The 10976-nt window shown below is 36.5% G+C and overlaps 1 protein-coding gene across 4 annotated transcripts; it reads left to right on the forward strand.

Annotated features, from left to right (window-relative positions):
• The first annotated feature begins 3042 nt into the window (after nucleotides 1–3042).
• On the forward strand, nucleotides 3043–10814 carry LOC144432525 (monocarboxylate transporter 6-like). 4 transcript variants are annotated; one of them, XM_078120754.1, is made up of 6 exons: nucleotides 3046–3132; nucleotides 3583–3733; nucleotides 5059–5383; nucleotides 6038–6181; nucleotides 8197–8970; nucleotides 10464–10814. In XM_078120754.1, the coding sequence occupies exons 3-6, from the start codon at nucleotides 5188–5190 to the stop codon at nucleotides 10649–10651; spliced, it is 1302 nt and encodes a 433-aa protein (XP_077976880.1). In that variant the 5' UTR covers nucleotides 3046–3132; nucleotides 3583–3733; nucleotides 5059–5187; the 3' UTR covers nucleotides 10652–10814. The 4 variants fall into 4 exon arrangements, with proteins under 4 accessions (XP_077976896.1, XP_077976880.1, XP_077976888.1 ...); XM_078120762.1 differs by having other exon boundaries at nucleotides 3583–3676; XM_078120779.1 differs by having other exon boundaries at nucleotides 8197–8312; nucleotides 10464–10653.
• The last annotated feature ends 162 nt before the right edge of the window (nucleotides 10815–10976 follow it).

The raw sequence follows: 10976 nt of genomic DNA on the forward strand, positions 1-10976 counted from the left end.
GTGTCAGTGTTGATCAAGTTCTACCGAGCGGTGATTGAGAGTGTCCTGACACTGTCAGTCATCGTTTGGTGGGGCAATGCCAAAGTTGATGACCGGAAACGCCTCAATCGAATCGTTAGCACTGCCAGTAACATCATTGGGTGATAACTCCCTTCTCTTTATGAGTTGTACAACGCTCAAATAAAGAAAAGAGCTCAGTGAATTGTAAAAGACGATTTCCATCCAGCACGTAATTTATTCCAACTTATGCACTCTGGCAAGCGGTACATCAATCTGGTGTTAGGAGTCCTCTACAGAATGTTGTTTTTGTAAATTTTTCATTTAAAGCAAAATCAATGCACATTTCATTATATATGTATCAGTATATATATATATATATATATATATATATATATATATATATATATATATATATATATATATATACATATATACACACACATAGAGTTTCATTCTTCTTTCGCCAAGTAGAGTGCTCGATCGCCCTGGAGAGCTATCATACATAAAAATGAAAGAAGACGAGTCTGATATTACATTGTGGATTTACACTACGGACCGTTTCACTCTACGGAACTCAGCAAACATATCTGGACCCTCAAGGATAAAAACATCGACCACTCCATTTCCTGGCGACCACTTTCATCACCCAACCTACAATAGCGCAAGCAAGAAGTGCAATTTATGCCTCAAAGAAAAGTTCTTTATTATCTGCCGACCCGAACTATCTACATTAAATAAACGAAATGAACTTGTATCCTCTTGTCGTCATCAAAATAAAACAAAGTTGTGTAACACCTGACCCATCACACACATAATTGACACCTTTTGTACAAACAAAAGCACCACTCAACACCCGAGGTAAAACCCACCTTACACCACACGATTTATACGAGGTATATTCAGTACATCAACATCTCCTGACGAGTGATTTACTCACGAAACAGGCTTGTAGAGACGAAAAACCCGACTTGATTTTTTTCTACCCTCAACATATACTCCGCTCTGCGTGCGTGCACTGACTTCCTATATATATATATATATATATATATATATATATATATATATATATATATATATATATATATATATATATATATTATATATATATATATATATATATATATATATATATATATATATAGTAAATAGTATCAAACTCGTAGAATAGAGTGCTCGATGCTTGGGTAAGCAGGGCGGGAATAATCAAAGTAGGTTGGTTGGAACTTGAGGTGCTTGGTTGTAACTCCGAGTTTCACGCTCAATGCGTTCATCAGACAACTGTCAGCTACTCGTTGTGTTACTGTATTTATATGTGTAAGGTGTGAAAGAATTTATTGGCAGTTAATTGTGTATTGTTTCTATGCATACAAGGGGTCCTCAGATTTGTCAGGTGATGTTACTTTTGAAGTTCGCTATGTAGAACTTGTTTTCGTGTCGGCACTTTGAGATGAGTTCAGATTTTTTGTTGAGAAGTGTTTGTTTGTCGGCGTTGAGGATGCAGAGTTTTTCAGTTAGGCAGAGGTCGCATCGTTTGGTTTCGTTACTGTATGGGCGTGCTCTCTGTGATATAGACCAGTCTACTTTGAACGTTTTTTTATTTCTTTTCAGCTGCCAGATGTATTTCGAAAGTTCAGTGCTGTTTGCGTATTTTTCGTGTCTGAAGGTTAGGTTGTGGTTATTGTATCTTTGTTTGAAGGCATGTTCAGTCAGGCCGATGTACAGTTTGGGGGGTTGGTTGCATTCCTCTCTTTTTACTTCTGCGTTGTAGATTATACTGGTGGTCAGGCAGCTTTCCTGTAGGGGGCATGACCAAAGAGAAATCCTGTAACTGCCGAAATAAAAGTACATGCCCCCTACAGGAAAGCTGCCTGACCACCAGTATAATCTACAACGCAGAAGTAAAAAGAGAGGAATGCAACCAACCCCCCAAACTGTACATCGGCCTGACTGAACATGCCTTCAAACAAAGATACAATAACCACAACCTAACCTTCAGACACGAAAAATACGCAAACAGCACTGAACTTTCGAAATACATCTGGCAGCTGAAAAGAAATAAAAAAACGTTCAAAGTAGACTGGTCTATATCACAGAGAGCACGCCCATACAGTAACGAAACCAAAACGATGCGACCTCTGCCTAACTGAAAAACTCTGCATCCTCAACGCCGACAAACAAACACTTCTCAACAAAAAATCTGAACTCATCTCAAAGTGCCGACACGAAAACAAGTTCTACATAGCGAACTTCAAAAGTAACATCACCTGACAAATCTGAGGACCCCTTGTATGCATAGAAACAATACACAATTAACTGCCAATAAATTCTTTCACACCTTACACATATAAATACAGTAACACAACGAGTAGCTGACAGTTGTCTGATGAACGCATTGAGCGTGAAACTCGGAGTTACAACCAAGCACCTCAAGTTCCAACCAACCTACTTTGATTATATATATATATATATATATATATATATATATATATATATATATATATATATATATATATATATATATATATATATATATATATATGTTATTTAGAAATGTTCGGGTTTTTACCTGGCATTTCTCTGTCTCGCCAATTTTTCCTTTCAAAAAGAATATTTATTCGAAACGTCGGATTTAACAGCTATATATACGGACTGGTTTATTAGTTCCTTATGCATTTCTATATATATATATATATCTATATATATATATATATATATATATATATATATATATATGTATATATATATTCTTATATATATATATATATATATATATATATATATATATATATATATATATATATATATATATATATATATATATATATTGCACTGAGCTCAGTCGACATGTTTGTCATGGTTCTGGCCCTTTAGGTGTGATTATTGAAAGACCTGTCATGTATGAGAATGATTTTTGTTGTGACATTTGGATCAGAGTTTATTTAAATAGGTTAAAATGGAGTGGAGGGGAAACTTCCCGTTGTATAGTTCAACCACAGTTCAACCAACTTGGGTTACCTCTCAACTCGACATATTGTACATGCGTATTAACTCAAGCAAGATATGTAACGACGTCTTTCTAGAGAATTCGTGTTATTTAACGGATTGTAGCCTATAAAGTCAGCGAAATATCGGGTGAGTGTTTTCCCATCACAATTTATTTTCTAATTGTGATAATCACAGCATACATTTACAAGTAGACTGTTGACAGTCGCTCCTGCCTTTTTTGCTACGTTTTTATCTAAAACTAAAGTCGCGGGGCTCCAATCCGGAGCAATACTACTGTAACCGCATGCTGATAGCGAGGGCGGGCTTTCGGCCCTCGCTATCAGTATGCGATTATAATCTATAGTAGTATTGCCCCGGATCGGAGCGCGGCGAGACTTTAGTTTTGGATAAAACGTTGGCAAAAAAGGCACGAGAGACTGTCGACAGTCTAATTTACAAGTATCATGCGAACGGGACTTTATATAAGGCAAGCCCTGTTGACATATAAACAAAACATTTCAACTAATGAATGAACATGTTCATCATAATTATATTCATGTGCAGGTGTCTCTTTTGTCAATATTATTTTTTTTGAAGATTCAATGTGACAATGAACAGCAGACTTTGATTGTGCAGCCGCCATTTTGTATTTGTACGAGTCTGCGCGTTTGAGGCCGTCAAGAAATGTGTGGTCAGTGATCGATTATTTTCGTATCGTTGTTTTGCCGATGACATGTAACACACTAAAGTAAGTCAGTAATTTCATGTCTGTAAACACACTCTATAGCTTATTAATCGAGCGATGTATTAGAGACCAAGCAGAATGCAGAGCACGGAGCACGTATTAAAGAAGCGAATATGGGGAGAGGGGTACCAAAGAAGGGGGAGGGGGCGTGAATATTACTTTCTGATCCAAATTAAACCTCGGGTGCGGTCGTTTTACCATAATTATTCAGATTTGAACACTTTCTTGCAACTTGCAAAAATCATTTACCTTTGTGTAACTATGAATGATGCAGGTGATAGCAAGACAATGGTCTGTCTGTCTGTCTGTCTGTCTGTCTGTCTGTCTGTCTGTCTGTCTGTCTGTCTGTCTTTGTCTGTAGATGGTTTAATTAAGAATGAGGACAAGAGAGAGATAATATATACAGAGTAAATTGCTGTGTTAAAGAACATATTCATGCATTTTTGGCTTTGAATTATGTGTATGATTTGGTCTCCTATATGTCTATATTTTAAAAAAGGTGTTCACCCTGGGAGGTGTACATCTACAGCAACCCTCGTGTTGATGTCTCCATTGGCACCACATTGACAAATTCAGTAATCTAAAAGGCATTAGTTGTTTCCCACATTAATTAATTGGTAGACGTGAAAGCCAGAACTACCACACACTAGATGTGTGCTCTACTGATATTGTTGGGACCTAGGTCAACATCCCCACTTCACCATATGTATCCCTAATATAAACCCATGTTGTTTCCCCTTCACCCCTGTGAAACACATCCCTCTCGTTACACCTTAAATAACAGTTGATTCATTGCATGGCAAATGATGTATGTAAGGAGCGCTCACAAAAGAACAAACGACAGTAAACGTAAAAGCCAAAGAGAAATCGCGAAGTGAACACTACATTGGATTCTAATAAGATTGATATATGCTGGTGATGTCGGAGTTTTACCACCACGGACATTGTGATTTTCGGCCTCAGAAGGCGATAATTTTTAAAAGACGTTTCATTACATCACAGAAATAAGGGTCAACCAGTTCATGATAAAAAGTGCCACCCAGAGGATTCAGTGGCTAATAACGGAGAGATCTTCTAAAATTACTAAAATTTGAACCAATACACACAACATATTTTGATAAGCTGTGAGCAAACTCGCGACTTTGCTTACTACATGACATTACATGATAGATGGCGTTGTTTACAATCATGAAGAAACGAAGTTGCTAAGTGATAAAAACATAAGTCAACATAACTGTATGTTCCCGTACTTAAAACAGCGGACATCTTTGTCATTTTCAATTTGAATCGACATTTCTACAACCTAAGGATATGTTACATACTTTTAGGCAAATTTCAAGGCTGCTGGGAATCGCAGACAGCGTGGAGCAATAGAAAGAAAACCTTACCAAAAAGGCGTACCTTGGTTACATCTCACTTTAACTTCACCTCTTGTCACGGTTTATTCTTCATTAACGATGGAAGAGGGAACAGAGCCTGATGGTGGTTGGGGTTGGATAATTGTATTCAGTACTCATGTAGCTTTCCTTTTAAACACTGGATTTTATGCCTCTATGGGAGTGTTTTTTGTAGCCTTACTGAACTACTTTGAAGAGAGTGCTACATCTACATCAGTTGTCATAGCGATATCAGGAGCCACGGCAGCTATTGCAGGTACAATAATATTTGTATATATAAATATGCACGCTCGCACGTCAGTGTGTTTGTTTGTTTGTTTGTTTGTGTGTGTGTGTGTGTGTGTGTGTCCGTCTATGTCTCTGTGTGTCTGTGTTTGTGTGAAAAGAAAATGCCATTATGGCAAGTTGAGTAGGCTAAAAGTGCTATTTGATTTTTCTTGTTTATTAACTTTTTGATAATTAGGCAATACCTTTAGAATGCAGTCTTTATCTGTTGTTCAGAATTGTGTATTCCAACAGTGTGGGTTGGCCCAAAAATCTATGATTTTGCTCTTAGGGAATGCATTAGTTTAAATCATGTAAAAATATTAATTGTGAATTTAATCGATGTATCCCATATGGACACAATAAAATGTAACAATGTTGATAAGATTTTTCACGCTATGAGACGACGTTTTTTCATGCTTACTAGATTTAACTAAAAAAAGTAAGAAAGAAAAGAAAGTGAAGTTCTGTAAAGCCTGACGACCTTCAATGAAACTTTAACCAACATCGAGATTAACGTGTTTTAAAATCAAATCTTGTTCCATATTGACGTTAGAAACTCATCAGTAAATAGACACAAATGCAATATTTTCCCCTACCTTTTAACCCATATACACTATTGTTATTGTATCATTACCTTCTTCAGGTCCTGTAGCAGGATACTTTGTCCGTAAATTTGGTGAAAGGTTGACAATGTTAGCTGGTGGTATCGTTGGTACTATCGGCTTAATTGCAAATACATTTGCTCCAAGCTTAGAATTCATGTATTTTTCCCATGGAGTATTGCTAGGTAAGTGTACATCTTTTTCTTTCTTTTTCTTTCTTTCTTTCTTTCTTTCTTTCTTTCTTTCTTTCTTTCTTTCTTTCTTTCTTTCTTTCTTTCTGTAGGCCTGGCTGCTTGTCTGCCTGCCTGTCTATCTATCTGTCTGTCTGTCTATCTGTCTGTCTGTCTGTCTGTCTGTCTGTCTGTCTGTCTGTCTGTCTGTCTGTCTGCCTGTCTGTGTGATGTTTTCTCGGAGCAGCTTATCATATTGTTCTTTATCTACCTTGTTGAAATCCTTGTCTAGTGTTATGTCAAGACGGACGATAGCAGCAAACAATAATCTCAAATTGGTTTAATTTCAAAACCTGTCATGCAAACCACAATCAATCCATAACTGATGAGGGATACCACATCTGTACTGAGCTGTCAAAACATTTCTGGATTTAATGGAAAAGGCCAAGACTACAGCATAGACTGGTACATGGTCAATCATCACACATGTGACTTCCTATACAAATGTATAGAAGCAGTGTGACATTTGCCTGGCAGAAAAGCTATACTGTCATATATGCTGACAAATGGAATTTATTAAATAAACGTTCAGAATTGATCTCAAAGTGGCAACAATGAAAACAGATATATTATTGACCACCGTGACACCCATATCACATGAAATGGAATTTTTGAACTCTGAATTTGGAACTTCAGAGAACCATACCGTTTAGTTGCCTGATGATTGCAACAGTATGAAATACTGTGTAGTGGCTCCTGAGTATCTATCTTGTTTGATATTGTGTTATATATACCGCTCTACATACATATGTATTGAGCACGGTTTACTCCAGCATAAACATTGTACATATTCTGAGTTTATATCTAATATATATATATATATATATATATATATATATATATATATATATATATATATATATATATATATATATATATATATATATATATATATAGTTTTGGTAGTACTGGAACTCTTTCTTGGTTGTGACTCACAAGTCACAACCAAGGGAGTCACAACCAAGAAAGAGTTCCAGTACTACCAAAACTATTACGCTCTGCCACTGCGGTATAGAGCACTGTCTTAGCAGATTGATACTCACCGAGTTATATATATATATATATATATATATATATATATATATATATATATATATATATATATATATATATATATATATATATATATATATATATATATATATATATATATATATATATATATATATATATATATATATAACTCGGTGAGTATCAATCTGCTAAGACAGTGCTCTATACCGCAGTGGCAGAGCGTAATAGTTTTGGTAGTACTGGAACTCTTTCTTGGGTGTAACTCGGAGTTTCACGCATATTGCGATCATCAGACAAATGCGTGAAACTCCGAGTTACACCCAAGAAAGAGTTCCAGTACTACCAAAACTATATATATATATATATATATATATATATATATATATATATATATATATATATATATATATATATATATATATATATATATATATATATATATATATATATATATATATATTAGATTGGAGATAATGGCCCAATTAATGCTGTATTGTTGACCACTTTCTTTCAGTCTCCAAATGTATTTTGATAACTCCGTGCTGGAGTGAAATCATTTTTTGACAAAAAAGTTTTTGTGACCAGTGTATCCTTTCTGAAACGTATTCTCTGTTCAACCATGACAAGGAATCATAACAATGAGACGTTATGTGACAAATGGCAATAATGAGTTTGTTAAGTCATGTTTCGTGGAAACAGAAAGCTGCTGACAGTTATTAATTGTCCGTACCATGTAAACGTAAAAGTCATGTTTAATTTGCACTAAAGACCCAACATGGCACAATTTGAAGGGTCTATGTTTAACATCATAACATACGGCAGACATAAAATGTGATTTGCATTTGAAGAACAGACAGGTAGGTTGAACGACCAACAACATACTAAACATAGACTCGCCTTTAAAGTACTAACAACATTTAGCATAATTTCTTTCTCTATCTCTTCTTCAATTTTAGGAGTTGCAGCTGGTGTCTCTAGTGTTGCCTCGACCTCAATACTTAGCTCATACTTTAGGAAGCGTCACGCGTTGGCTTCTAGTATAGCGTATACTGGTGCCAGTGTTGGTATTATGGTAATTCCACCATTAGGACAATTCCTCATTGATATGTATGGTTGGCGTGGTGCAATGCTAATTTTTGCAGGAATTTATACTAATATATTTGTTTCAACCGCACTGATAAAACCACTCGCGCATACTCGATCAAACAGCAATAGTCCTGGAAAAAATCACCAAATTATATGTACACGTTTCTGTGAAGTTTTCGGTTTTCATTTACTTAGAAAATATCCCACACTAAATTTGTTCCTTGTTAGTCAACTTTTGCTCGGTTACTGTATCCAGGCAAACCTGATGTACATGATTTCATTAGCAATCAACCATGGTGTACCTGCCTTGAATGCAAGTTCCTTGATGTCTATCTTAGGATTTAGCGTTATAGTTGGAAGACTGGCACACGGCTGGGTTGTAGATAAAAGATTCATTTCTCCTTTAAATGTATTAGCAATAAGCATGGGTTTTTATGGAGCATTTACATACATGTTGGCTGCTTGTGAAAGTTACATCTGCATGGCAGTCAGTTGTGCAGGGTTGGGGCCTTGCCAGGGAATATTTATACCAATTTCTGCTGTGGTGATAAAAGATATGGTAGAACCCAATGACTTTGCTGGTATGTTTGGCTTATCGATGCTGTTTATGGGGATTGGTGAAACAGTAGCATTACCACTTTCTGGTAAGCATTTACGTTATGTAATTTGACATTTTGTACTGGGATTTTTCAGAGTTAAAAATCAAGGGAGCCTTTTGTCTTCCTGCCGCTGCCACCGGGTTCCAAAGTTCACTGGTGCCATATCCCATCACCATGGCCATTTTATCATAAATATCAAAACACATCAGTCAAATCGCTGCTGACAACCATGCAGTGAATCAATTGTTAGTTGTATATGATGTAAGCAAATAAAGGAGTGAGTCTCACAGGGGGAACAGTGTGGTAAGAGTTTGCAATTGGGGATAATGTGGTGGAGTATGGAGATATTGATCTTGGTCCTAACAATATCAGTAATGCGTCAGTCTTGTCTTTGGGAGTTCTGGCTTTCAGCTCATCAAATTAGATCCAAACACAGATATTGATTAATATGATGTTGGTGGTAGTAAGAAACACCTAATTCCTTTAAACCTTAGGGTGCCAGTAACTAGGGCTGGGGGTGGGCGTGGGGGGAATCAAGCTCGGTCTGTTGCGTAAAATATGACCCTCCCTTAAAAATGGTCCTGCCTCAATATTTTTTTATAAAGGATAACTCTTCCCCATTTTCAAATATATCAAAAACAAGGACTCGTGTCATTATAATTTTATCCGAAATCACTGTTATGGAGTCAATTCCTCTGTTGCCACCATAACTGATAATTTTAAAGACATGAGTTGTTGCCCACTACTACCACCACCACCACCACCACAGTGAACTTGTGTAAAGGCACTACATTAATTAAATCCCATGGTCGAATCTAATTGGCAGACCTAAAGGCCAGAACACCCAAAGACTGCAATGGGTGTACTGCTACCGACATTGTCTGGACCAAGTCAACATTTCATTCCCACTCTGCCACATTATCTTCAATATGTTACCACACTGTTCCACCTTCACTCCTGATAATCATTCCTGTCTTTACACCAAAACTAACAATTGGTTCACTGCATGGTTGCCAGCAGAGATTTGACTGGTATGTTCTGATATGTTCAGTGGGGGATGTTGCAGCAGTGGACGAATGTGAACGACCAGCAGTTTACTCTGTCACTACATAGTACAGATAATTCGATTTTGTGTTTCTCACAATTACATCTAGATATAATTTGTACACATACTTGTAAACTGCTCTAACATGTACATATATGTCTTTTTACGTACTATACCCACGTCATCTCTCTCAGAATTTGTTTCTACCTGTGCACCTTTATGTAACTATATATTTAATATGTCTCTGTCGACCTAATGGCGTCTGTGTCTGTGTCTGTGTCTGTGTCTGTGTCTGTGTCTTTTTCTGCCTATCTATGTGCTTCTACATTCCCCTGTCTCTTTGGGGTGATATACTGTCCTGTCAGTTCCGGCCCTTGGGACTTCTTCCTATCGCTATCTCTCTCTGTATTTCGGACTTTTTTCTTTTCTTTTCTTTTTCAACTTTCCCTCCCTTAAATGCATATAACGGTCACGATACTGTTATATTTTGTAGGATTGGTTTATGACACAGTCCATTCGTTCAATCCGATATATTTCATCTCGGGGTCATTAATGATGCTTGCCACAATTCTGTTGATAATACTGTCAGTTGGACGTAAGTGGTGCTGTCTGTCTGATCACCATGACGACGAGAACACACATTCTGGTGAAGAGGAGACTGAGAATATCAATTTGGATTAAAAGGGTGTGTTTGTACAAGCCAAGTTGTACGCCTTCGGACAGAAAATGTGGATTTTACGTATACACTAGGATTGTCTACGTTATTAGTTCTATTATGGTGCCCAAAGTATGAGTACAGGGCGCAGCAAACATGTAATTGATTGATTTATTGATTGTATGTATGTATGTATGTATGTATGTATGTATGTATGTATGTATGTATGTATGTATGTATGTATGTATGTATGTATGTATGTATGTATGTGTGTGTGTATGTATGTATGTATGTATGTATATATGTGTGTGTGTGTATGTGTGTATGTATGTATGTATGTATGTATGTATG

This window comes from Glandiceps talaboti, chromosome 1, assembly GCF_964340395.1.
Source record: "Glandiceps talaboti chromosome 1, keGlaTala1.1, whole genome shotgun sequence".
NCBI lineage: Eukaryota > Metazoa > Hemichordata > Enteropneusta > Spengelidae > Glandiceps > Glandiceps talaboti.